The 25804-nt window shown below is 47.9% G+C and overlaps 2 protein-coding genes across 2 annotated transcripts; both read left to right on the top strand.

Moving 5' to 3' along the window:
• Nucleotides 1-445: 445 nt before the first annotated feature.
• Nucleotides 446-14152, top strand: LOC142185120 (epithelial sodium channel subunit gamma-like). The gene is made up of 11 exons (XM_075260376.1): nucleotides 446-799; nucleotides 1283-1494; nucleotides 5333-5463; nucleotides 8683-8846; nucleotides 9145-9249; nucleotides 10252-10372; nucleotides 10516-10588; nucleotides 11690-11747; nucleotides 12185-12258; nucleotides 12444-12519; nucleotides 13887-14152. Exons 1-11 carry the CDS (start codon nucleotides 446-448, stop codon nucleotides 14100-14102), a joined length of 1584 nt encoding a protein of 527 aa, XP_075116477.1. The 3' UTR covers nucleotides 14103-14152.
• A 3749-nt stretch (nucleotides 14153-17901) lies between these two features.
• On the top strand, nucleotides 17902-25361 carry UAP1L1 (UDP-N-acetylglucosamine pyrophosphorylase 1 like 1). Its single transcript, XM_075260853.1, has 9 exons — nucleotides 17902-18298; nucleotides 20042-20246; nucleotides 20483-20658; nucleotides 20893-21065; nucleotides 21447-21640; nucleotides 23020-23160; nucleotides 23253-23438; nucleotides 23518-23584; nucleotides 23756-25361. The coding sequence occupies exons 1-9, from the start codon at nucleotides 18010-18012 to the stop codon at nucleotides 23822-23824; spliced, it is 1500 nt and encodes a 499-aa protein (XP_075116954.1). The 5' UTR covers nucleotides 17902-18009; the 3' UTR covers nucleotides 23825-25361.
• Nucleotides 25362-25804: the final 443 nt, after the last annotated feature.

The following is a 25804-nucleotide window of genomic DNA, read 5'->3' as shown; positions in this document are numbered from 1 at the left end:
AAGGTTGTTTTACTGAGGTCAGTGTTCACCTCTTTACACAGACATCACTTACAGGCCAACAATTTCTGCTCTCGGAGTGGTTTGCACCCAGCTCTCTAAGCTTCTTCGATGGATCCCTCCCGTGGTGTGCCCGTACAGGTCATTCAGCCCTCGGATCCATTAGGTCCTGTACGTGTCATATCTATTCATGTCCCAATAGTTCTCTATAAAGGCTCTTATAATTTCAAGGCGTCTTCTTCTATAATTGGTTGTTGGCGGTATCGTCTGTAACATGGCAGTCTAATGAGATCATTACTGGAGATGTCTCTAAGGTAACAGATCATCTCAACTACAGGTAAGATGGATTAGAGCCCTTATATTTACCTTGGGGCATTACAGCTTCTGGATGTTTAAGAGCCTCTGAGGCGGGTCACATATTTCAGAGAGGCTCGAGTCTATACTGAGGATGGGTTACCCAGAGATGAAGGTCCTGGCATCCTCGTCTTATGATGCCAAGGCATTGAGGAAGCTGGGCCAGACCACTCTGGAGCACACCTCGGCTCATGGGATTCCCAACATCTTCCGTTCTCGCCACTGGTTCCGTCGCCTGGTCTGGTTGTTCTTTGTGAGTTTCGCTTTGTGCTGTGCCCTTTGGCAGTGCACCGAGATGGTCATGACTTACTACACGTACCCGTCCCATGAGAAGATCATGCTTATCTCCAGCTCCAAGCTCAAGTTCCCGGCCATCACCATCTGCAACCTGAACAGTATGAAACTTTCATCCATCAAGAAGAGTTTTGCAATGGCGACCTCCCTGCAGGTGCGAGTTATGCCCACGAAGGGCACCCGTGAGATTATCTGTGTGTGTGGATTTATTGGCTCGTGTGTCTGTGGATAAGTAAATATGGTACATTAGAAAACATGGCGGTCAGTGTGCATTATGGCGCCATACAGACCTGCAACTAATTTAGGAAGATATTCATAGATCTCGCAGAACATTCATATTTCCTTCCAAGGTGTTAAAACCAATCCTGATCTAACACTTCTCACAGCTGAGGGATTGTTACATCGTATCCTCTGTAAGCCACCAGCTGATATGTTACCTGCACTGATACATTGTAACAAACTTAGGACAGGGAGGAGATCTGTGCTCTTGATATACTGTGTACCTACCTGTGTAGACTTAATACAGATGTAACAAATCCTCAGCTGTGATGGAGTTTCGGCTTCTAAACAAGTATGCCCCTATTGAGTGACAGCAAACAGATGCCATGAGGATTTCTTTGTGTTTTTTTCTCCCTAGGACTCTGGTCTAGAACAGATGCATCGGAGAAATCGCTCACACGTCAATGCATCGTCTGAATACCAAGATGAGAGCGTGCAGTACGCCAGCGCCTTCAATAGGTTCGCTTCGGAATTCAACCAGTTAACGGATGAGCAGAAGGTGGAGATGGGACACCAGCTGGAGGATATGCTGATCTTCTGCAACTTCCATGGTCAGGAATGTAACACCAGGTACAGCAGGATGGAGACTGGCCCTACATGTAATATGGGCTGCTATGTTGGGGTGTGATGGGTTCTGGGACTGGTGACACCATTGCTGCATAAAGCTGTGTGGAGTGTGGTAATATAATGAAGACCATGACCCAACATGACCCTTCGGGGGTAAGGGGTCAGCAGCCTTCATCCTAGTCTAGGGATACAAGGGGAGCAGTGGGCACTGTCTAGATACCAAACTAGTCATATGACAGTGGAGAAATTAATCTGACCAATAATAGCCGGTCCCTCCCCCCCCCTTCCTCTTTCCACTGTGCCTGCAGAGCCCTGAAGAAGTTAAGTGAACCATTCTGCCTATGCCTAGATCTGTTTATGGAAAAGTTGGGTGATAGCCCTTCCTGGAATTGAAATGGTGGCCTTATTGAGTGGCTATTGCCCTGTTAGTTATGAAGTGATACGGTCCCTGCTCCTGTCACCATATACAGTCCTATGAAAAAGTTTGGGCACCAAATCTTAATCATTTTTAGTTCTAAATATTTTGGTGTTTGCAACAGCTATTTGAGTTTGATATATCTAATAACTGATGGACACAGTAATATTTCAGGATTGAAATGAGGTTTGTTGTACTAACAGAAAATGTGCAATATGCATTAAACCAAAATTTGAGCGGTGCAAAAGTATGGGCACCTCAACAGAAAAGTGACATTAATATTTAGTAGATCCTCCTTTTGCAAAGATAACAGCCTTTAGTCGCTTCCTGTAGCTTTTAATCAGTTCCTGGATCCTGGATGAAGGTATTTTGGACCATTCCTCTTTACAAAACAATTCAAGTTCAGTTAAATTTGATGGTCGCCGAGCATGGACAGCTTCAAATCATCCCACAGATGTTCAATGATATTCAGGTCTGGGGACTGGGATGGCCATTCCAGAACATTGTAATTGTTCCTCTGCATGAATGCCTGAGTCGATTTGGAGCGGTGTTTTGGATCATTGTCTTGCTGAAATATCCATCCCCGGCGTAACTTCAACTTCGTCACTGATTCTTGAACATTATTCTCAAGAATCTGCCGATACTGAGTGGAATCCATGCGACCCTCAACTATAACAAGATCCTCAGTGTCGGCATTGGCCACACAGCCCCAAAGCATGATGGAACCTCCACCAAATTTTACAGTGGGTAGCAAGTGTTTTTCTTGGAATTCTGTTTTTTTTGGACACCATGCATAACGCCTTTTTGTATGACCAAACAACTCAGTCTTTATTTCATCAGTCCACAGGACCTTCTTCCAAAATGAAGCTGGCTTGTCCAAATGTGCTTTTGCGTACCTCAGGCAACTCTATTTGTGGCATGCTTGCAGAAACGGCTTCTTTCTCATCACTCTCCCATACAGCTTCTCCTTGTGCAAAGTGCGCTGTATAGTTGACCGATGCACAGTGACACCATCTGCAGCAAGATGATGCTGCAGCTCTTTGGAGGTGGTCTGTGGATTGTCCTTGACTGTTCTCACCATTCTTCTTCTCTGCCTTTCGGATATTTTTGTTGGCCTGCCACTTCTGGGCTTAACAAGAACTGTCCCTGTGGTCTTCCATTTCCTTACTATGGTCCTCACAGTGGAAACTGACAGGTTAAATCTCTGAGACAACTTTTTGTATCCTTCCCCTGAACAACTATGTTGAACAATCTTTGTTTTCAGATCATTTGAGAGCGGGCTGTCCATGCTCGGCGACCATCAAACTTAACTGAACTTGAATTGTTTTGTAAAGAGGAATGGTCCAAAATACCTTCATCCAGGAACTGATTAAAAGCTACAGGAAGCGACTAGAGGCTGTTATCTTTGCAAAAGGAGGATGTACTAAATATTTATGTCACTTTTCTGTTGAGGTGCCCATACTTTTGCATTGGTCAAATTTAGGTTTAATGCATGTTGCACATTTTCTGTTAGTACAATAAACCTCATTTCAATCCTGAAATATTACTGTGTCCATCAGTTATTAGATATATCAAACTGAAATGGCTGTTACAAACACCAAAATATTTAGAACTAAAAATGATTAAAGAGGACCTTTCACCACTTTTGGGCACATGCAGTGTTATATACTGCTGGAAAGCTGACAGTGCGCTGAATTCAGCGCACTGTCGGCTTTCCCGATCCGTGCCCGGTGTACAGAGCTTACGGTGCCGGTACCGTAGTGCTCTATGGTCAGAAGGGCGTTTCTGACCATTAGCCAGGAACGTCCTTCTGCCTCGCGGCGCCTATCGCGCTGTGCTGTGGAGCGGGGAGGAACTCCCCCCTCCCGCTCCTGATAATACTCGTCTATGGACAAGCGCTGTGAGCAGAGGGAGGGGGCGTTCCTCCCCGCTCCACAGTACAGCGCGATAGGCGCCGCGAGGCAGAAGGACGTCTCTGGCTAATGGTCAGAAACGCCCTTCTGACCATAGAGCACTACGGTACCGGCACCGTAAGCTCTTTACAGCGGGCACTGATCGGGAAAGCCGACAGTGTGCTGAATTCAGCGCAGTGTCAGCTTTCCAGCAGTATATAACACTGCATGTGCCCAAAAGTGGTGAAAGGTCCTCTTTAAGATTAATAGGGGTGCCCAAACTTTTTCATAGGACTGTAACCATGCAGGGTTGTAAGAAAGCTGGGTGATAACTGAGATGTAGGCTTTATTAGCAGACTAATGAGTGGCTATTGCCCTGTTAGTTATGAAGTGATACGGTCCCTGCTCCTGTCACCATATAACCATGCAGGATTGTAAGAAAGATGAGTGATAACTTAATTGTAGGCCTTACTAGCAGACTAATGAGTGGATATTGCCCAGTTAGTTATGAAGTGATACAGTTCCTGCTCCTGCCACCTCAGGAAAGCTGTGTTAACCCTCTGTGGTAGTTGTAATGTGACTCTGAATGTGTCTGATATGGGTTATGCAGCACCAGGTAATTCTCTGTTATCAGCCATTCATGGATGTCAGGCCTGTGCTGGCTATAAAGTTGCCGCTCCCTGCTCCGCCTGGCTTTCCTCAGTGACTCCCGGCGTCTTCCCTGTGATCTTTTACTGTCCTGCTTTCATCATCTGCCATGTCCCTGCTCCTGGTGTCAGATGTGGGGGCGCACCCCGCTAATGGCCCCATTATGTCACGTTCCATAGTAATATTGGGATTAAGGAAGAAAGCAACTCCTCTTACTGGCCAGTCCTGGGATATCATCTACTTAAAGGGCAGGTTTCCGCTCAGGATCTCTGCTTGCTGCCAATGCATACACATATTACTGTCCAGAGGCTAAAAACCTGATATTTCCATTCACTGACAGCAGGCAGAGATCTTGAAAATTGCTGTAATGAGGAATAGAAACACAAAGGTGGGAATTCATCCCTATATGCATGTTTTGTGGCATGTAAGCGGCATATTTGCATCAGCCTCATCACTTTTCTCAAACAGGTCATGGCCTGGGCCTCATTTATAGCACCAAAATCTAGGCTAGTTTTGAGAAATCCACCCAGTTGTCTATTAGAAACCTCCAGAACTTTCTATGTTACACGGATTATAAACGTGTCCTGGCCTGAGGGCGCGATCACACACGTGGCAGGGTCATGGTAACCACACATAGATTACCACTAATTGTCCTGCTGCATCGGAACTGGCAGGTTATACAGGGCAATTAGTGGTAATCCATATACGTGTAATAGCTGAGGGTTTGTTACAATTGTATCAGCTGGAACAATCCCCTGTGAGCTGAAGACACAGCAGCACAAATCTCTGATCCTGTAGTTTGTTACATTGTATCAGCCTGTTTAGAGAATTGTCTGATCTGGATACATTGTAAATATTTTTTATATTGTATATTTTCTTCTTCCAGCTACTTCTCCAGTTTCATTAACTATAAATTTGGAAACTGTTACACGTTCAACTCCCAGAAGCCGACAGATTACCGAGGGAACCCGGTGAGCACCCAGCCGCTCAACATCACCAAAGCGGGGTTCATGTACGGTAAGTGGCAGCCTAGGGGACCCCGGCCCATTATTGTACCAGGCTGAGGGCGTGGAGGACACAGGGGTCCAATAACGTCAATGGAAAAGAAAGCTATCGTTTATCTGTATCTGAAAGAGTTGGGTTACTCTCCGTTACTTTAGAGAGAGTGACATTCCCAGTAGGCACTGTAATGGAAGCCAAATTGGCTACCACCCTGCTTTCCCAGAAAGAGATAACTCTACGAAATGGCTGAGGCTAGTAGTTCCTTTTGGAAAGCTGAGTGGCTATTTCTTATGAAGTTTAATGGCAGTCTTATTTCACAAAAACAGATAGATTTAAGAAGTGGCAGAAGAACAAAGCTAGGATTACTGTCCATGACTATGGGAAAGCTGGGTGACTTACACCTATGGCAGCTGACGCAGCAGCCATTTTGAGTGTCAGTCACCAGTCTAGCAGCGTAACTAATACACTGCCACTTAAAAACCAGAGAGACTAAATGAGCAGATATTACTGATGGTCAGAGAGTGGCGCTGTAATTAGTTATGACCTGGATATTACTAACTAGCAGCCTCTGGATAGCAGTAATGAGTGTGGATAATGATAATGGACGACTTCTCCAAACTGCCCTGTGACTCGCCTTACTGCAAGCTTTCATCCAGTGGGAGGTTCTAGAAGGTTCTGGAGTATGGGTCACAGTGGTTAGTACTGTAAGGGGTACAGTGGTTAGTACTGTAAGGGGCACAGTGGTTAGTACTGTAAGGGACACAGTGGTTAGTACTATAAGGGGCACAGTGGTTAGTACTGTAAGGGGCACAGTGGTTAGTACTGTAAGGGGCACAGTGGTTAGTACTGTAATGGGCACAGTGGTTAGTACTGTATGGGGCACAGTGGTTAGTACTGTATGGGGCACAGTGGTTAGTACTGTAAGGGGCACAGTGGCTGGTACTGTAAGGGGTACAGTGGTTAGTACTGTAAGGGGTACAGTGGTTAATACTGTAAGGGGCACAGTGGTTAGTACTGTAAGGGGCACAGTGGTTAGTACTGTAAGGGGCACAGTGGTTAGTACTGTAAAGGGCACAGTGGCTGGTACTGTAAGGGGCACAGTGGTTAGTACTGTAGGGGCACAGTGGTTAGTACTGTATGGGGCACAGTGGTTAGTACTGTATGGGGCACAGTGGTTAGTACTGTAAGGGGCACAGTGGTTAGTACTGTAAAGAGCACAGTGGCTGGTACTGTAAGGGGCACAGTGGTTGGTACTGTAAGGGGCACAGTGGTTAGTACTGTAAGGGGCACAGTGGTTAGTACTGTAAAGGGCACAGTGGCTGGTACTGTAAGGGGCACAGTGGTTAGTACTGTAGGGGCACAGTGGTTAGTACTGTATGGGGCACAGTGGTTAGTACTGTATGGGGAACAGTGGTTAGTACTGTATGGGGCACAGTGGTTAGTACTGTATGGGGCACAGTGGTTAGTACTGTAAGGGGCACAGTGGTTAGTACTGTAAAGGGCACAGTGGCTGGTACTGTAAGGGGCACAGTGGTTGGTACTGTAAGGGGCACAGTGGTTAGTACTGTAAGGGGCACAGTGGTTAGTACTGTAAGGGGCACAGTGGTTAGTACTGTAAGGGGCATAGTGGTTAGTACTGTAAGGGGCACAGTGGTTAGTACTGTAAAGGGCACAGTGGCTGGTACTGTAAGGGACACAGTGGTTAGTACTGTAGGGGCACAGTTGTTAGTACTGTATGGGGCACAGTGGTTAGTACTGTATGGGGCACAGTGGTTAGTACTGTAAGGGGCAGAGTGGTTAGTACTGTAAGGGGCACAGTGGTTAGTACTGTATGGGGCACAGTGGTTAGTACTGTAAGGGGCACAGTGGTTAGTACTGTATGGGGCACAGTGGTTAGTACTGTAAGAGGCACAGTGGTTAGTACTGTATGGGGCTTAGTGGTTAGTACTGTATGGGGCACAGTGGTTAGTACTGTAAGGGGCACAGTGGTTAGTACTGTATGGGGCACAGTGGTTAGTACTGTAAGGGGCACAGTGGTTAGTACTGTATGGGGCACAGTGGTTAGTACTGTAAGAGGCACAGTGGTTAGTACTGTATGGGGCACAGTGGTTAGTACTGTAAGGGGCACAGTGGTTAGTACTGTAGGGGCACAGTGGTTAGTACTGTAAGAGGCACAGTGGTTAGTACTGTATGGGGCTTAGTGGTTAGTACTGTATGGGGCACAGTGGTTAGTACTGTAAGGGGCACAGTGGTTAGTACTGTAAGGGGCACAGTGGTTAGTACTGTATGGGGCACAGTGGTTAGTACTGTATGGGGCACAGTGGTTAGTACTGTAAGGGGCACAGTGGCTGGTACTGTTAGGGGTGCTGTGGTAGTACTATAAAGAACAATGTGGCTGGTACAGTAAGGGGACACAGAGCTAGTAGTAATCATCAGGAAATTGGCTGTTTGGGTTGCTGTGGCTGGCAACTTCAGGGGTGCACTGTGGATGGTGCTGTAAAGGGGGTGAACTGTGGCTGTGATTGTTAGGGCACCTATGGTTTGCACTGTGGTACTGTAAGAGGCAGTGTGGTTAGTACTGTAAGGGGTGCTGTGAATGGTACAGTAATGGCGATGTGGCTGGTACATTAAGGGGGAAACGGTGGTCAGTAGTAATCATTGTTGGGGAAGTGACTATTTGGGTTGCTGTGGCTGGCAACTTTACAGACACATTGGATGGTGCTGTAAATGGGGGAACCATGGCTGTGATTGTTAGGGCACTGTTGTTAGTAGTGTTCAGGGGCACTGCGGCTGGTATTATCACGGTTCTGCTCATATTGTTTACGTGGATTGTGGCTAGTACTATATGGGGGACACCATGGTAGTTACCCTTGTTACGGAGCTGACTGTTTGGGTTGCTGTGGTTTGCACATTAAAGGGGTGTTGTGGATGGTACTGTAAAGGGGGCATTGTGCCTGTGATTTTTAGGGCCCCATTGTTAATACTGTGATTGGTAGCCTATGGCGAGCTTGTAGTACTGCTGGTACTGTGGCACAATGATAGTTAGGAATTGTTAGAAATCTATAGTAACACTGTGGTTTAGGGGGGTACTGTATTAAACTGTTTGGGGGTACTGTGGCTACACTGTATGGGTTATGGCTAGTAGGACCAAATGGGTGTGGGCAAGATCTGGGGTAGTCTCTATTACCCACATAAACCTGACATATTGGCATTAACCCTTCTGTGTGCTGGCAGGTCTGCACCTGGAGCTGTTCATTCAGCAGATTGAATATGTGAAGGACATGACGCACGCCGCTGGCATCCGCCTCCTCATTCACGATCAGGTCCAGATGCCGTTCCCCGAGGATGAAGGTGTCAATGTCCCACCTGGAGCTGAAACTGATATCGGCCTGATGAAGGTAACAGGGTAGCATGCAGGGACTTGTAGCTTCACGGCATCTAATCTGATATATAACGCCATGCTATCCATATATAAGTACTGACCTCTTATATAGAGTTCAGCACCCCCTCAGTCACAAGATGTACCCCCTATAGTTAAACCTATAGGATCAGGCAATAAGCTGTAGGTTTAATGAGATGTGTTTCTCATTATAGACCACTAGATGGCGCCCTGACAATGATCAAACTCTCCCAGGGCCCCACATAATATACGACAAGTCTATTATATTCTTATTATTGATGTCTTTCTTCGTGCAGGTTCACATTGACAGGCTGAAATCACCATATATGAGCAAGTGCACTGATGGCGAGGACATCAAGAACTTCTATAAGGATGTGTATGGAGCCGGCTACACACGAGAGGTCAGTGTGCCCTGCTGCACAAGGAGGGAGTGACAGTGTGGCGCTATACTATGTAGATTCACCTGTAAGCAGGGGTGTAACTTAGGGTTAGTGCAGAGGATTCAGTCACTCCCAGGTGCCTTAAGATCCCCATAAAGTGCCTCTACCCTATATAAGGAGACCAGTACTATAAACCTGAATATTTTACACTGGGGCCCAGAAGCTTCATGTAACACCGCCACAATACTCACTGAACAATGCAAAAAACGTACCAGTACCTTCATGTGTGTATAAAATAATGTGGCGTCTTTCTTCTACACATAGTGATACACTTGTTCCATTGAACTGTATGGACCTGAGCTGCAATACCACATATAAACTGCTTCAAGAGTGGAGCTGTATTTAGGAAAAAAATAAAAACAAAAAACTTCATTATGGACAACCCATCGCCTCTAAACATACATTGTGACTACCATGGTACCCGTGCAAAAGACAGATTAAGGCTAAGGCCACATGTAGCAAGTCTCATCTCACAGCGGACCTACCGGCGGGAAAAAGCAGCTGAAATTGGTTGGTTTCTGCAGAATTTAGAGCTAACTTTGAGATAAATTCCACCTGAAAATCAGCCCCAAATTCCTCCTGGAGTCTGCCTGCCATTGTTTTCAGTGTCAGACGCTTCATTTCTCCAGGGTGCTCAATAAACAAGCGTTCTGCATGAATTCTGCAGCTGATTCAGCCACAGAATGCACCGCAGGTCTTATAATGATAAGCCCATCTGGGTCCTAGGCAGAAAGTCATGGGGTCAGAATTGGGGGCCCCCAATTCCTCTCCAAACGATGCCGTGTCAACCCCTCCTTCCCCCTGCACCGGGGCCACTTATCACCCTTCACATTGCTTAGGTTGAAAACGGCACCAAACCCCCAGCAGTGTGTGGATAGGATCCTGGTGCTGTCAGCCCCCTCCATGATATCTCAGTCTCCTCTTGTCCTGACTTTGCTGCCTGTATTTTCCTGTTGTCTGCAGGCCTGTAAGCGGACGTGCGCCCAGCAGAACATCATCGACAACTGTGGCTGCTCTCACTGGGAATTTGCTTATCCAAAGGAGCTGGGGTACCCCAAATGTAATCTCAGCAATGCCGTCATCCGTGAGTCCATTCTACTAAGTACTGAAATATCGCATATGCTCTATTGCTCTCTGCTATCAACCATATCATGCTTGAAATGACAATGCCTCCATTTTCTGCAGCATGGCTGCCCTTGCTCTGATCTCTGTGTTTTTTGCTTCCAGGTGACTGTGTAAAGCTTTATGAATTCAAATTTGCTCATGATGAATTAAACTGCCACTGCCCCCTACAGTGCAAGTAAGTGAACTGCACCCATCAGTCTCTACTCTGCAGTCACAGGCTTTCTTAGAACTACCGTAGTACAACACCCATCATGTCCTGACAGTCACAGCCTATCAAGATATGCTAGGAGTTGTATTTTCCCACTTGCTGAAGAGCCATAAGCCAGCCTGAGTTCCCATGGACGTTATCACCCAGCTTTTCCAGAGTCCTGATCTACAAGCCTGTCTAAGAGTTTATTCCGAGGTTGCTTTTCCATTCAGGAGTCTTAAAAAGCTTGGTGAGAGTAGTACAGAGAATAGTTCAGCCAGTCTGCAGTTTCTTGGTTATCTGCACCTTTCTTTTATAATGAGTTGCACTCAGCTTTCTGCAGATCCTGAAAGACTTACAAATATAAGATTGCCTCATTCTCTCTATTCAAGTAAGTGTCAGTCTTTACTGTTGATCGTCATTCTATTCATAAAAGAAGAAGATGAGAGCTCATGGTCCCACCCGACGGTCACAGGTTGTCGAACGAGGTCAGCGCAGCCACAGAGCACATGACACAGCTCGAGAATTTCCTGTCTGTTTCCAGCTGACTCCGACAGACGCAAAGATTCTGCCAGTTCTGCTTTTCTGAATCACATGACTGAGTCTGCGGCTATAGCAGTACCTAGACAAGAAGAAACAACTTACTGCTCTGGACTGAAGTGTCTCTCATTTTGGCAAAGCTGAGTGACAACCAATATGGCTGCCTTTACAGCTCACATAGGAGTTGTGGCTCAGCTTTCTCAAATGTAATAATCTGTTTAATTATCCAGTAATGCCTTGATGGCTCCTAGGTAGATCTACTGTTCAGGAGTCTAGGACAGCTGGGTAAAAACTCTTTTAGGATAGGGCGCCATATTTCTGTAGATAACACTGACACAATGGTTTGGGGAATCGTATCATGTCCACTGCAGGCAATGTGTGGACGGGCGTTTACACCACAAGGGGCTCCGGCCTTAATATATCAATGCACTAACTGGCAAAGAAATACATTTGCAATAAATAAGTTTTTAAATTGTATCAGTGCTGGGAAAGATGGGTGACAACAACTATAATCTAGTGTTTATACTAATCTGTATTTCCGTGTAACAGAGAGGAGCTTTACGAGCTGACCGTGTCCGGATCCCAATGGCCGTCCAGCGCTTTCATTGTAAGTGTGGTGTATTAGATGTGAGGGTGCAGGGCACGCAGCGTGGCGCCCACACGTGGCATAGAAATGTACTTATTACATGTAATACATCTTCTTAGGCATAAGAGACATCTCTCCTCCTTACACACCCTTATAGACAAGAGATCACTGTACATATCTTACAGTCGTGTCCCCTCACCATCCCATGTCAATCTCACATCCTGGAAGCTGAGATATGTGGTGTTGTTTGCACAAACCTTCCACTGTAGAAAAGCATAACATGGAGGGAAGATTGTAAGCAGCGGCTCATACCTCAGCCCTCAGGATGTCTGTACCACCTGGGGGGTAAAAAGCAAGACATCTGGGGTAACTGCAATCACCCCTGGATTTAAAGACCGGTAATAATTCTTGACCAAGGAGTCGCCTGTACGAAGTAAAACCTATATTTCTGTCTATAGGAAAATTTTTCCAAGGACCTTAAAGAATGGGGAGGACAAATGAAAGACATTGCGGACAACCCAACACTTATCAGGTATCATTGTCTAGTCTATTGCTCCCTGTTATCTGCCACTATGCTGACTGTAGTGTTTGTCATTGGGATGGCTGACATATATATTACCGTATATCCACAAGTTATAATGCTGCTATGTTATAGGTTGATGAACTTTTTAGGGTTGCCGGCCCTATAAAAACGTCTGATTTTTCTGGTTTCGGCAGGGATAACTTTGTGAAGGTCGTGGTTTACTTCAAACAACTAAATTTTGAGCTGATAGAAGAAGAACCATCAATGACGGTGAGAACTAAACCCAACATATATATACATATACTGTATATGGCTGCACTGACTATGGGGCCTGGGTACAGGAAGCAATGAAAACAGTGGCGTTATTAGGAATGGCAGGGCCCGAAGGCAAACATTTGACATGGGGCCACCCCCACACACTCCTGCACACACTATTATGCCCCATAGTGGCTCCTGCACACAGTATTATGCCCCATAGTGGCCCCTGCACACAGTATTATGTCCCATAGTGTCCCCTGCACATAGTATTATACCCCATAGTGGCCCCTGCACACAGTATTATGCCCCATAGTGGCCCCTGCACACAGTATTATCCCCCATAGTGGCCCCTGCACACAGTCTTATGCCCCATAGTGGCCCCTGCACACAGTCTTATGCCCCATAGTGGCCCCTGCACACAGTATTATCCCCCATAGTGGCCCCTGCACACAGTATTATGCCCCATAGTGGCCCCTGCACACAGTATTATCCCCCATAGTGGCCCCTGCACACAGTATTATGCCCCATAGTGGCCCCTGCATACAGTATTATGTCCCATAGTGGCCCCTGCACACAGTATTATGCCCCATAGTGGCCCCTGCACACAGTATTATGCCCCGTGGTATAATAAACGGAGACCCAGGAGAGGATACAAACATAAAAAACACTGTTACTTGCCCCTCCTTGGCTCCAGCGAACTCCCCACTGATGTTAGCCATCTTCAGTGATGGAAGAGACATCACTTGAGCCGGGCTTGCATCACAACGCATAAGGACGCAAGCCTGGCTCACGTGACGTCTGGAACATCACCAAGTAGGCCTGAAGCCTGCCAGAGCCCAGGAGAGGTAAGTAGCAGTGTTTTTTATGTTCCCTCACCTCTCCTAGCCCTCTGATCATTATACTCCGGAGTCTGAAAAAACCTCTAGAGTATAATGATAGCAGGGTTTGCGGGCCCATGCCCTTACTTACCGATCCTGGCTCCTGCTCACAGCCACCTCCGCAGAAGGGGAAGCGCTGGCAGACGTGAGCAGAAGGGAGGATCGGTAAGTAAATAGGGCCCGCTACCTGCTGGAGTTACTATAACGGGCTATTTAAAAAATATAATAATAAAAAATCCACAGTGGTAGTGGCTGCTCTCGGGCCCCCTAGTGTCCCATGTCCTGTGATATCCGCTACCACTGCTACCCTGGAAGTTACGCCCCTGAATGAAAACCAGTGTCCACCAACATGGCGGCCCATACTAGTCACACTGGACATCAGAAGTTGTCATTCTGCAGATCTTTTCAGTGCAGCTCTGGATGTGACTGGAGTAGGTAGATTTAAAGTGGACCTCTGCTGCTTCGATTGCCAACCAGTTTAGATTTCTCTTTTCCTTACAGGAAATTAACCTCATCTCTAACATGGGGGGCTTGGTCGGCCTGTGGGTGGGCTTCTCGGTGTGCACCTTGGCGGAGTTCTTTGAGCTGCTGTTGGACGTCATCCTGTTTTTCATCCAGAGGTGCATCAGGACGGTGAACAAGCAGGAGGAGGGCTACTCCAACCCCTACACACAGAAGCAGAGCCCCATCTACCTACACAAGACCACCAAACTGTAATAGGGGGAGCAAGGACCTTGGATTTGGGGACTCACTGTAGAAAGGAATGGCAATGGGTACAATGTGATCCCCCTGCACTCATGTGCACACAGCCCAAATACTGGCCACTGTTGTGTTTGTAGCCCATATAGTGAGTGCATAGCCAGGAACACTGCAAACACATCAAGTACCAGAGACCACAAAAAGCCCCAATGTCTCTCACCCAGGTGCCCCTTCACTTGTGCCACTCTTTGGGAGAAGTCTTGAACTGCAAATAAGCTTAGCAACGTTCTTGGGAAAGCTGGGTGATCACCAGTACAGCTGCCCCTACAGGACATGTCACCTAAGTTATACAAATCTACCCACAGAGGGAAAACTAAATGCCTTAGGAACCTAGGAAACATGGCTGATACAAACTGCGGTTGTCACCCAGCTTTCCAGGAAGCGGACCGACTGAGTAGACTATAATGGTGTATTGTTAGAGGATGATGTTTTATGTTAGATTAGGGCAGTGTTCTGCAGCCAATAGTTCTCCAGCTGTGAATCTACAACTCCCATCATGCCCTGACCACCGTATCCTAGTCAGAGAGCGCTGTATTATGTCACAAGGGGCAAATAGGTCATAGATTCACTGCACACCGCGTAACCTTTGTGGCATATTTTGCAGCACTCAAAGATTTCTTCGGTTACATTGACACTTTAGGCAATTCTGCGCATTCCTGCGACTTTTACAAACAAGGTGAGTGATGAGGTTGGAGGAGGGCGCACAGTCTCTGCAGTGTAATGCATTGAAATGGTCGCGCCTCGCTCAGGTCTCCGCACATGTATGTGTAGCCAATATTAAGGTTGCTCCTCCATGTTTTTTGCTGGACTGGATGAATAATAATGTAACCTGCGTATATTGTCAGCTGAAATAAAGACATTTATCTACAGGGTCACAAGGTCAATCCACGTCAAGAGCTGAGGAGGTTTTAAAGGGGTTTCTGGCCCTAAATCCATTTTTCATACTGATGCTCTTACCACAGGATCAGCCATGAGTAAGTGATCTGTTGGGATCTGTTAGGACCTGCTAGTGGAGGAGGAGTGCCAGGGGTGCATGTAGCGCCGCTCCTATACAAGTAATAAGAGGGGCACTGCAATTCTCAGACTTCTCTATTTAGCTTTGCATTTTTATTGGAGGAGCTAACGCAGTCGCTGTGAGTGGATTTGTTTGGTGGAGTTCCCCTTTAAATCTCCCTTGTACACGTCTTACAGCCTACAATTTCACCCTCAAAACATCTGAGTTGCAAAACATGTTTTCTGCGCGGTGTGGATTAGTCCTGACTCCACCTGAGTACACAGTGGCCGCTCTGATCGCTCAGTGTTTGCACAGTGTGGATGTTGGCAGCGCCCCCCGCTGCCCTCCCCAGGACACACAAAGACCCCTCTATTCACTGCACACCGAGAAGAGAAACCCCCATCATCCTCCTCAGCGGGCGCAAATACTTATAGCGCAAACAGCCAACGCAATGTAAATATAACCCAAGCCCCACACTCGCCTCTCAGGAGGGTAGAAAACTATTCACATATTTGTGAGCTGTGTCTGACTCCGGGAAAGCGGGGTGACAGCTAATATGGATGTTATACACCTCCTACAGGATTGTCACCCAGCTTTTTCAGACTACTGAACAGAAAATTTACCTAGTTATTAAGTGACACATGACCATGGATAACTAGGCAGGCATGACAGTAAAGCTAGATGACAAACTCTGTATTATATATGTCAGGGGCACTGTGGTCAGCTGACATTATTATGGGGCACTGCGGTCAGCTGACATTATTATGGGGCACAGCGGTCGGCTGACATTACTATGGGGCACTGTGGTCAGCTGACACTATTATGGGGCACTACAGTCAGCTGACATTATTATGGGGCACAGTGGTCGGCTGACATTACTATGGGGCACTGTGGTCAGCTGACATTATTATGGGGCACTGTGGTCTGCTGACATTATTATGGGGCACTGTGGTCGGCTGACATTACTATGGGCCACTACAGTCAGCTGACATTATTATGGGGCACTGTGGTCAGCTGACATTATTATGGGGCGCTGTGGTCAGCTGACATTATTATGGGGCACTACGGTCAGCTGACATTATTATGGGGCACTACGGTCAGCTGACATTATTATGGGGCACTACAGTCGGCTGACATTGTTATTTGGCACTACAGTCAGCTGACATTATTACGGGGCACTGCGGTCGGCTGACATTACTATGGGCCACTACAGTCAGCTGACATTATTATGGGGCACTGTGGTCAGCTGACATTATTATGGGGCGCTGTGGTCAGCTGACATTATTATGGGGCACTACGGTCAGCTGACATTATTATGGGGCACTACGGTCAGCTGACATTATTATGGGGCACTACAGTCGGCTGACATTGTTATTTGGCACTACAGTCAGCTGACATTATTACGGGGCACTGCGGTCGGCTGACATTACTATGGGGCACTGTGGTCAGCTGACATTATTATGGGGCACTGTGGTCGGCTGACATTATTATGGGGCACTGTGGTCGGCTGACATTACTATGGGCCACTACAGTCAGCTGACATTATTATGGGGCACTGTGGTCAGCTGACATTATTATGGGGCGCTGTGGTCAGCTGACATTATTATGGGGCACTGCGGTCAGCTGACATTATTATGGGGCACAGCGGTCGGCTGACATTACTATGGGGCACTGTGGTCAGCTGACACTATTATGGGGCACTACAGTCAGCTGACATTATTATGGGGCACAGTGGTCGGCTGACATTACTATGGGGCACTGTGGTCAGCTGACATTATTATGGGGCACTGTGGTCTGCTGACATTATTATGGGGCACTGTGGTCGGCTGACATTACTATGGGCCACTACAGTCAGCTGACATTATTATGGGGCACTGTGGTCAGCTGACATTATTATGGGGCGCTGTGGTCAGCTGACATTATTATGGGGCACTACGGTCAGCTGACATTATTATGGGGCACTACGGTCAGCTGACATTATTATGGGGCACTACAGTCGGCTGACATTGTTATTTGGCACTACAGTCAGCTGACGTTATTACGGGGCACTGCGGTCGGCTGACATTACTATGGGGCACTGTGGTCAGCTGACATTATTATGGGGCACTGTGGTCGGCTAAAATTATTATGGGGCGCTGCGGTCGGCTAAAATTATTATGGGGCGCTGCGGTCGGCTGATTTTATTACGGGGCACTTCGGTCGGCTGACATTATTATGGGGCACTGCGGTCGGCTGATTTTATTACGGGGCGCTGCGGTTGGCTGACATTATTATGGGGCACTGCGGGCGGCTGACATTATTATGGGGCACTGCGGGCAGCTGACATTATTATGGGGCGCTGCGGTCGGCTGACATTATTATGGGGCACTGCGGGCGGCTGACATTATTATGGGGCACTGCGGGCGGCTGACATTATTATGGGGCGCTGCGGGCGGCTGACATTATTATGGGGCGCTGCGGGCGGCTGACATTATTACGGGGCACTGCGGTCAGCTGACATTATTATGGGGCACTGCGGGCGGCTGATTTTATTACGGGGCACTGCGGGCAGCTGACATTATTATGGGGCCCTATGAATGACTATCTATTACGGGGGTGTCATGTATGAAGTGCAGGACTACATATCCCCAGCGGCCGGGCCCTGTTATGGAGGTCTGGTCAGGATTGTCTCCCCCCCCCCCATGTAACTCATGAAGTTTCCGCCCACTGCCTGTATATAGAGAGAGCAGAGATCACATGACTGCCGCAGCTCCGCCCCCTGCTCGGGGCTCCTCAGCTGATACCTGCTCTCCTGGTCGCTATAGTTACCGGCCGTGGAGGGCTCCGCAGTGACTGCGCGCTCGTCTGGTTCGGTCGTGCAGTGACCGGGCCATGGAGTGTGAGCTGGAGATCCGGCGGAGGCTGCAGGGAGCCGGGCAGGAGCAGCTGCTGAGCTTCTGGGATGAGCTCAGCCCCGGGGAGCGGGACAGCTTACTGGGGGAGCTGAGGCTGCTGGACGGCGCGGAGCTACAAGAGCACTGCCGGCGGGCCCTGGACGCCTATGTGCGGGAGAGCAGCTCACCCCAGCGGCTGGACCACAGGATGAGCCCCGTACCCCCGGAGTTCCTGGGCAGCGTCAGGAAGAGCGCCCCCGAGGAGCTGGAGGCCTGGGAGGAGGAAGGTGGGTGACAGTGGGGACCCCCAAATCTAACAGTACCCCAATATCACTATACAGGGGCGCCCCTGAGGAGCTGGAGGCCTGGGAGGAGGAAGGTGGGTGACAGTGGGGACCTCCAAATCAACCAATACCCCAATATCGCTATATAGAAACACCCCCGAGGATCTGGAGGTCTGGGAGCAGGAAGGTGGGTGACGTGGGGACCCCCCAAATCAACCACTAACTCAATATCACTATACAGGGTCGCCCCTGAGGAGCTGGAGGCCTGGGAGGAGGAAGGTGGGTGACAGTGGGGACCCCCAAATCTAACAGTACCCCAATATCACTATACAGGGGCGCCCCTGAGGAGCTGGAGGCCTGGGAGGAGGAAGGTGGGGACCTCCAAATCAACCAATACCCCAATATTGCTATATAGAAACACCCCCGAGGATCTGGAGGTCTGGGAGCAGGAAGGTGGGTGACGTGGGGACCCCCCAAATCAACCACTAACTCAATATCACTATACAGGGTCGCCCCTGAGGAGCTGGAGGCCTGGGAGGAGGAAGGTGGATGACAGTGGGGACCCCCAAATCAATCAGTACCCTAATATCACTATATATATATATATATATATATATATATATATATATATATATATATATATAAAAACACCCCCGAGGAGCTGGGAGGAAGAAGGTGGGTGACAGTGGGGACCCCCAAATCAACCACTACCCCAATATCACTATACAGGGGTGCCCCCGAGGATCTAGAGGCCTGGGAGGAGGAAGGTGGGTGACAGCTGGGGACCCTCATATCAAACAGTACCCCAATATCACCCTACTATTACTATATAGGGGCGCACCTCAAAATCGGCATGTATTCCGCTATCACTATAAAGGAGCATTCCCAAGGAACTGGAAGCCTAGGAGGAGGAGGAAGATGGGCCACAGCTGGGAACCCCCAAAATCAGCACATTTCATTAGGCTCCCGGCTCATAATTCTCTGTACTCTCAGTGTGTTCCCCAATAGCATCCTATGAATCCCCTACCCAGGTCACGTGCAGCCATATTTCCTCCTGTGATTATCTATGAGACCTTGTACCTGGGCTGTGCCAGCATGTTCTGTAATAATCTGCAACTACAGGGCACCTCCGCTATAATATGTGGCGTTATCTTGGCGGGTCTTCAATGACAGAACTTTGTAATGATAAATAATATGCAATAAATCCGAGGCAGACTACTATGCCGGGGGCCGTCCAGTGTGACCATAATATACAATGTACCACCAAGTGTCAGCATAGTATACAATATGCCCAGAGTGACTGTGATATACACCGTGACCATTGTATACTGTGCTCTGTGTAATATACAGCGTGTGTCACCCAGTGTGACCATGACATAGGTGCTATAGATAGTATCCCCTGGCTTGGTATGGAGACCTATTGGAGGTTCTTTTTTTTGTTCGAGGAACAGCGCCGCACTTATTCAGGGATTGTGTCTGGTATTGCAGCTCATCTGTGTATAGAGTTATAGGTTGCAGTGACCTTACAGGATACAGCCCCCGATCCTCTCATGTGAGATGTCTGTTCTCAATCCTTCCTAGTATTGTTCCTGCAGTCAGAGGAGGATCCGGTGCTGCACCATACGCTATATATACAGGTCATAGGTCTATGGAGTAACACTGCTGTATGAAACGCATGAAGTGCCCGATTATAAGAAGTGGCGCTGGGCATTGGGCTATGGTCTTTACAGTTTTTCTGTTTTCCAGGTTACCGCCAGATCTCACAGAACAAGGTGGCCGTCCTGCTGCTGGCTGGGGGTCAGGGGACACGCCTAGGGGTGACCTACCCCAAAGGAATGTACAGTGTGGGGCTGCCCAGTGGAAAGACTCTGTACCAGATCCAGGCGGAGCGAATTCTACGTCTGCAGCAGTTGGCAGGAGAGAAGTACTCTACACGGTGCACTGTACCATGGTGAGGGGCCTCTGCGTCCATCTATGTGGTCTTACAAGGGACAACCCAGTCATAGTTTAAAGGAATTGTCCATTTTGCACGTACCTTCTTCTTGCTGACAGCCCCTCTATCAGCGTGCAGTAACCAGTCAGATCTCTTCTTCGATTTTGCAGCTAAAGGTGACAATAAAAGGAAGCATCTGATTGGTGGCCGCAGGCTTATTAGAGTGCTCAGTCCTTGTTTTCTTGGCTCCCCAGGTACATCATGACAAGTGAGTTCACGCTGAACCCTACTCGGGCGTTTTTCGAGCAGCACAACTTCTTTGGCATTGATCGGACAGATGTGGTCATGTTTGAGCAGAGGATGCTGCCTGCCGTTGGGTTCAATGGAAAAGTTATTTTGGAAAGGAAGGACAAGGTGGCTATGGCCCCAGGTAAATCATGATGGCTACTGCAGAGAGATTGTGGCTTATATGGCTTCTGTTTGCCATAGCAATACACATTCTACGAGAAATTGCAGAAGCAGCAATCACTCGGTCTATTCTCTGCCCTCCTGGGTATGTGTCCGCTAGCTGTAGGTTGTCATACCCTGGGGGATCAATAACATCATCTCAGAGAATTATCTTTCCAGCAGTTTCCTAATATATCTTTAACATTTATCACTCCAGATGGTAATGGCGGCCTGTACAAAGCCCTGGCTGACAACCATATTTTGGAAGACATGGAGGCACGAGGCATCTCTTATATCCATGTATACTGTGTGGACAATATACTGGTGAAGTTGGCTGATCCTGTGTTCATAGGCTTCTGCGTTTCCAAAGGTGCTGACTGTGGGGCTAAGGTACGTCACTAACTTATAGACGTGTTCTTAAAAAAGTTGTCCTGGTCTGTGCTTCTATCTCAAGGGGAGCTGAGCTGCAGTAACCCAACCCAACTAATACATAGAGAGCGCAGCAGTGCTGTGCACTTAATACGGGGCCCTGGAGTCTCATGGTGCCCGCTCTACAGTGTAAGACACCAGTATTATAGGTAGTATGTTGTGAGAGGGGGCTCCATTACCTGTTTTGCGTTGGGACCCATAAACTTCAGGTTACGTCTGTGACCACAGCTTTGAACAACTGATCATGGGGTTGTCAGGTGTCAGATCCCAAACGATTTGATAGATCATGAGTATCCATAACCTAGAACCCACTTTCATGTGATCATCATTTTGATTTCTCAGGTGGTGGAGAAGTCGTACCCATCAGAGCCTGTCGGGGTCGTGTGCCAGGTGGATGGCATCTACCAAGTTGTAGAGTACAGTGAGATCAGCCCAGAAACGGCAGAGAAGTGCAACCCCGATGGTAGCTTGACCTATAATGCCGGCAGCATTTGCAATCATTTCTTCACCCTGGACTTCCTGAAGAACATGGCTGGGTCAGTGGCAGGTGCTCTTTATGTAGGGGCGTCCACATGTTTTATGCTCAGCTGCTGACAGCCTGGGCTCCCCTAGGACAGTGGATGCTAAAGGCACATTTTAACCCTCAAGTCCCTAAGTTTATTACATCAGTGTCCCAGCTCTGCAACCAAGAAGCTGCAGCGTCTATCCATACTATACTTCCACACTCCAGAGACAAATGGTGTCAGATGTGCATGGCAGCTGCTTAGGCCTGGTTCACATCTACGTCGGTAATCCGTTCAGGGGAGTCCGCATGGGGACCCCCCCTACCGGACTACCGAACGCATTGGCAAGCAGTGTGCAGTGAAAGCACACGGACCCTATAGACTATATTGGGGTCCGTGTGCTTTCTGCTTGGTCTCCACATGGAACATGCGGACAGAAAAATAGTTCACAATCTACTTTCCTATCTGCATGACTCGTGTGGAAAGTACATGGACCCCACTATAGTTTATGGGGTCCGTGTGCTTTCACTGCACAGTGCTTGCCAATGCATTCGGTAGTCCGTTCGGGGAGGTGCCCATGCGGACTCCCCCCGAACGGATTACCGACGCAGATGTGAACCAGGATCCAGGTCATCAGTTTAAAGGGATTCTCCAGGACTATGATATTGATCACCTGTCCTTGGCGTAGGCCATCAATTAAAGATTGGTAGGGCTCTGACACGCAGAAAACGCCACTGGTCAGCTGATTGAAGGGTCTGTGGGGCTTGGACAAGTGCTGCGGTCTTTTCATTGCTACCCAAGCACAGTGTACATTGTATAGTGGTTGTATTTGGTATTGCAGCTCAACTCCATTCATTTGAAAAGACCCGGGCAGCATGGTCATGTGACCAATGGACGTGATGTCACTGTCCTGTGAATAGGAAGTGGCTTAAATAGCTGATCAGTAAGGGTCCTGGGTGTCAGACTTTTCTTAAGCATAGGTCATGAATAGAGATGAGCGAACACTATTCGGAACAGCCGTTCCGAATAGCACGCTCCCATAGAAATGAATGCGGCATGCGCTTTGCCGGCGGCCGGTCGCTTAACCCCTCGCGTGCCGGCTACGTCCATTCATTTCTATAGGAGCGTGCTATTCGGAACGGCTGTTCCGAATAGTGTTCACTCATCTCTAGTCATGAATACTGATCTGCTATTGATGATCTATCCTGATGGATATGAGTAAAGTAAAGACCTGGAAACCCACTTTAGTACATGGAAAGGGGGGGGTTCTAAATGGAAACATATTATACTTTACTGTTTTTTTTTTATGTGGAGAATTGAAAGTTTCATTTGCTTTGAAGACTGCATGCAAGCCTCAATGTTAACCACTACCTTGTACCCCTTCCTCTATACATTGGCGTCTCTTCCTTCAGGTCCCTAGAGAAGCGTCTGGGATACCACGTTGCCATCAAGAAGGTCCCGTATGTGGATGAAGAGGGAAACTTAGTGAAGCCCACTCGGCCAAATGGAATAAAGATGGAGAAGTTTGTGTTTGATGTCTTCCAGTTCGCCAAGTATGTGATATTCCCTGTGTGTCCACTAGGGTGGCGCTGTCTACAGGTCTGTGGGCACCAGTATGGATGATGCCAGGTACTCTTTGTTGCAGGAACTTTGTGGCATTTGAAGTTGTGAGAGAGGAAGAATTCTCACCTTTAAAAAATGCAGATACGGCTGATAAGGACACCCCGACGACAGCGCGGCGCTCGCTTCTGTGGCAGCACTACCGCTGGGCTCTGAAAGCTGGGGCTAAGTTCACCAATGCCAATGGTCGTGCCATAGCTGAGAACGCTGGGTCAGTATTTAATGCATGAGATATAATCGACGCTGCAGACGAGACTCTTGCCATAGCTTATGTCTTCTTGTCTTTGTAGTACTCCAGAAGCGGATGAGCCGCCCGCAATCTGTGAGATCTCCCCTTTAATCTCCTATTTTGGAGAGGTGAGTGGTGTGTGTGAATAAAGTGACCTGGTGATATGCTGGCATTGTCCCTGAGACATGCCGCTTTGGTATACAAGGGCCTGACACAGTATATGACAGTGTTACAATAGTTCTAGTTTGCATCTATTCCATCGTATGGCACAGGTGATATCTGGTGTGTTCTGCTTGCAGGGCTTGGATGTGCATCTGAATAACATGGACATCTCGCCCCCCTTCATTCTGGACATTCAGAAGGTGTAGGCGAGATGAAGATCTGCAAGATACATGGTGGGCGGAAGGACCACAGAAGTCAATGTGCCTTATAATCCGTCGGCGCGGGAGATCCGTGATCACTGCCATGTGCATCAGCAATTTACCATAAAAGCTTAAGCCAAAAATGGAGCCCAATGCTGTTCTCGGGGCTGACGCCGGACATCAGTCACATGGGACAGATTTAAGGACAATCAGCTCGTGATATGAAGATCTGTAGTGCTGTGTTAATATCAGTCAGGTATAAAGAAAATTGACCAGATGTGCTTTTACCCTTTAAAGGGAATTTCCAGGACTATGATATTGATCACTTGTCTTTACAATGGGTCATCAATATTAAATAAGTGGAGTTTTGACACCAAGGAAACCCTTCTCTCTCCCCCCCCCCCCCAATCTCCTGCAGCATTTGGACAAGTGCTATAGCTGTTTCACTATTTACCAAGCACAGCACTGTACATTGTGTAGCGGCTATTCTTGGTGCTTCTGCTCAGCCCTATTCACATGAATAGAATGGCGCTGCACACAGGTCATGTGACCACTGGTTGCGATAGCAAGGGCCTGGCTCTCTAAACAACTGAGCAGCAGGGATCCTTGCCTTTACTAATCTAATATCTATGGTATGTCCTAAGGACAGGTCATCAATATCAAAGTCATGGAAAACCCCTTTAAGGGGCCTCCAGGCTCCTCCCTCTTATTGAGGCTCCTCTCCCCCAGTCTATCTGCAGCAGCTCCTTGATAACCTCTTTCTCACTGCTGATTTAATTTACTTTGCTGGAGACCATCTTCCCATGCATGAATATGCAGAGCTGCAGTGTAAAGCATGGCAAAGAGAGCAGTCCAAGACTCTGCGGATTAGGAAGAGTTCAGTCTTCAGAAGCAGCACCATATCTGTCTGGTATTGCAGTGGATCTCCAATTAACCTATGGTTAGGCATGGTGTTGTTTCCTGAAGAGAGTAGCGGTGTTTCGATAATCCTGGACAAGCCTTTATCGCTCTCTGCTCCCCAGTAAGTGTCAGCTGACACCTACAGTCACATACACACTAAGAATAGCAGTGCTGTGTCAGCAGATCAGGGGGATACACTGCGGCCTTTGTCCCTTCACATCCCTCGCTCTCAGGTAGACACAGAGCCTGAAACAAAACCAGATTGTGTCATCCTTAATTGCAAAATTGCTGCGACTTTTGTCAGAATTCACACTACCGCGCAGTCTGGTTTGCAGTCTTATCCTTAGAGGGGTTTCCAGGAGGAAAAAAAATTAACTACAGAAAATGTGATAAATAAAAAATAGGGAATTCGTTGTCTGAACAAACCCCTAGGGTCTGGATATCAAATATCAGATTATAGGAATGTCACTGACATGACCAGGATTGTCTGACAACCAGTCTATACACATGATAGGATGCGACACCTCACAATTCACTATTCTTAATTGATCCACGTTCCTGGTATGATCAAAGAAGTCAAACCCTGCCTCGTCCGGCCTTCACTGTGAGATTATAACTCCACAATGTTCCAATAAACCGGAGACTGCTCCTTAGTACTGGTGTGATGTCGTGAGCTCCTCTTGGTGGTTGTCAGAGTCGCCTGTCTCTCTATAAGGCGAGATGTGTCATCTCTATAATTAGGAATGGCCAGATGTCTGGGGCCCTAACACTAGTATAATGCTACTTTCCCCCTCTAGTTTCTTAAAGTGAGTGGAGTCAGCTACAGTTCCTTGTAAAGCCATATGGTCGGGGGCGCCACTGTGCAGGGAAAAATTAGAATCACAACACTAAGGTCCCATTCACATCTGCGCTGGTAATCCGTTCGGGGGAGTTCGCATGAGGACGCCCCCGAACGGAATACCAAATGCACTGGCAAGCGGTGTGCAGTGAAAGCACACGGACCCCATAGACTATGATAGGATCCGTGTGCTCTCCGCGCAGTGTCTGCATGGAACATGTGGACAGAAAATAGATTGTGATCATCAG

This window comes from Leptodactylus fuscus, chromosome 11, assembly GCF_031893055.1.
Source record: "Leptodactylus fuscus isolate aLepFus1 chromosome 11, aLepFus1.hap2, whole genome shotgun sequence".
Lineage (NCBI taxonomy): Eukaryota > Metazoa > Chordata > Amphibia > Anura > Leptodactylidae > Leptodactylus > Leptodactylus fuscus.
Note: the sequence above shows the minus strand (reverse complement) of the source record. Positions and strands in the feature narration are given on the sequence as shown.